Source organism: Frankliniella occidentalis, unplaced genomic scaffold (assembly GCF_000697945.3).
Source record: "Frankliniella occidentalis isolate FOCC.00 unplaced genomic scaffold, Focc_3.1 Scaffold946, whole genome shotgun sequence".
Lineage (NCBI taxonomy): Eukaryota > Metazoa > Arthropoda > Insecta > Thysanoptera > Thripidae > Frankliniella > Frankliniella occidentalis.
Genome location: NW_026268052.1, coordinates 9,941 through 12,462, shown reverse-complemented (window position 1 = coordinate 12,462; position 2,522 = coordinate 9,941). Strand labels below are relative to the sequence as shown.

General features: G+C 63.5%; 1 protein-coding gene across 2 annotated transcripts in view; it reads right to left on the bottom strand.

Annotated features, from left to right (window-relative positions):
• Window positions 1-1,203, bottom strand: part of LOC113204898 (protein pellino) — a gene marked incomplete at its 3' end in the record, with an annotated part of 11,945 nt that extends 10,742 nt beyond the window's left edge. Inside the window, 1 exon segment of one of the 2 annotated variants that reach the window (XM_026420273.2) lies at window positions 689-1,203. In XM_026420273.2, coding sequence (XP_026276058.1) covers window positions 689-699 — 11 coding nt within the window. In that variant the 5' untranslated portion in view covers window positions 700-1,203. 2 annotated transcript variants of the gene reach the window in all.
• Window positions 1,204-2,522: the final 1,319 nt, after the last annotated feature.

Sequence of the window (2,522 nt, the reverse complement as noted above, 5' to 3'; positions counted from 1 at the left end):
GTATTAAACAAATGAAATTATATAAGAAATAATTTACTATCCTCCTCAAATTTAAAGAGAGTTAAACTGACGTTTAGGAATTGATCTGAGATCCAAGTCGTGAATAAAATCTTGATCTCACGAGCAAGACAAAGACGACAAAGGAAGAGGAAGTAGAGCAACAGCAAAACGCTCTTTAAACTAGTGTTGCACTGTTCCCTGCTGGTTCTGAACAGTTACTGAGTTTTTAACAAGACACAAAGCCTGGCCTGGCCTCCCACGTCTTGCTCGGGATCAACTGGGGCGGCGAGCAGATCAGAGGCAGAGACAGGACTTTGAGGTTAGAGCCACTCCTAGCCCTCCACCTCCACCCGCCTCGCCTGGAGCGTCTGGCCTGAAGCTTAGTCTGGAGCCTCTCCAGGCAGCCACTCGCCAGCGGTTCGACCAGAACGAACGTCGTTCAAGTCGGGATTCAAGTCTCAGAGAAGCGAAGCGGGGGAGGGGAGGCGCGGGGCGGGCAAGGGCATAAGTACCCACTGCTGAGTGCAGGCGACCCCGACCAAAACACTACTGCCAGCAGACGGACGGACCGACAGACGGCTAGGCCTCCACCGTGACGTGGTTGCAGGACCTCCTTCTCCAGGTTCCGCCCCTGCCCCCTCTTTCTCCTGGTCCTGCTGCAGGACGCCCGTTCAAACCAATAACCTACCGTATGACCATGGCGCTGTGGCTGGCTGCCTTATCCACCGTGGATGTTGTGCTGGTAAGCTGCTGAGTAGCTGCTGAACGCTGAGGCTGGCCTGGGCAGGGCCTGGACCTGGCCTCGCTCACGGGGAGCTCTGTGTGCAGCAGAGGAAGATGCGGGGGGCCCTAGCCCCGGGCCTGGTCTCGCTCTTCATCTCCTGGCTCCTAGGGGCACGGGGCTGCGGGGGCTCGCGCTGGCGCTGCACGTCGCCGACATGTAAACAACACTGCACTGTCGCCTGCACTCGCACCGCAGCTGGGGCCGACGCCTACCACACGCACTCTGGCGCACCTGGCACTGCACTCGCGCTGCAGCTGGCGGCCCAGCTGCACAGCTGCACGCCCAAACAAACGGGACGAAACACAACGGCACGTACGAGAAGACCAAGTCGAAGCCTCCGCCTCCACCGCGACTACCACCGCGACGCAGCCCAGTCGATCGAACACTGGCCCAGGCGGAGCGACTGTGGCGCCGCGGGGTCGCGGTGGTGCGGCGGCCGCGTGCAGCACTACGCCGCGGTGCCGGCCGGGCCGTGGCGAGCCCGTCAGTCCACTCCACCCCCGCGCCCCGCGCGCCCCGCGCCACGGGCGCTAGCCTCACAGCCAGCCCCCCAGTCCAACACTCGTCGGCTGCGTCCGCGGCGCCCCGGGACTCCAGGACCAACCCGGACGCAGGGCGGAGCGAGACGGCAGGACCCTGTAGGCCTGCAGGCGTTCGGTTCCAGGACGCAGCCGCCCCGGTCGCCATGGTTACCGCTTTCCACAACACGCAGCGCGGGGCGCGCGGGGCACGGGGCGTGGGGGGCGGGGAGCCCCCTAATGACATCCTTGCAGCCTGCACTTAAGCCCCTATTGCTGGGCAGCGGCAGGCAGGGCCCCAGAGCACGCCTCTAGCCGGGTCCAGCCGCGTACGCACCAGAGGTACCATGGAGGTACTGTACGGCCGGGCTCGGCCCGGACAAAGTGAGCGCGTCAGCTCGTCCAGCAGGCGCACAGCGCACATGCCGCGCCATGCACCAGCTGGCGCGACAAGCACTTAGAGCAAACCCTTCGACGCGCAGCCAGCGGGCCGACAACGCCCCAGAAGCAGGGGCCACCTTAAAACACTCCAGACTGAAAAAATGCACTAAAGCATCGTTAAGATGCTAGCTTTAATTATCGATAAGGAAATAATACGATAACCAAAGCAACGCGCTGCGACTTGCCTGATTCGGCGAGAGTCCTCAGTAGGTTCCCGAACCCATGAGGCTCAATCCCCCGCCCCCCGCCCCCGCCAAGGGGGAGGTAAGCCCCCGCGGTCATATGGTATAGGAGGGAGGGGAGGGGCCCTCCTCGAGGCCCTCCTGACGGTGGAGGAAGTCATCCGGCTGCCGACGGCGCGAGCGTAGGGTTGTCGACCCCCACGCGTCTCACCTGGGTGCAGGTGCAGCGCACACGGGCACGGCGGCCCCGCGGCCCCTGGCTGCGTCGGATGTCACGGCGGCCGTCGACCCAATAAACGGCGCCCCGTCGCGACATCTGAGTACCCCCCCCCCCCTCCTCCATTGTGGCGGCCCCGTGGCGCCCGCAAAGGCGTCAAGTAGGGAAGGGAATTCCCCGGAAGGACAGCTCACCCTGGCGAAACTCGAAGGTGTCATGGCACGCTTGTTGCACGCTTTCGTTAGGTGTTCCTGAACAGGTGCCGCACGCCTTGGCGCGCCTCCTACGGGCGTTCTGGAGGGATAATAGTGACGCTTTTAGGTGTGTGCAGTACACCTGACGGAGGCGCGCGCAGGCGCGCGGCAGGCGCTCTGGAACGC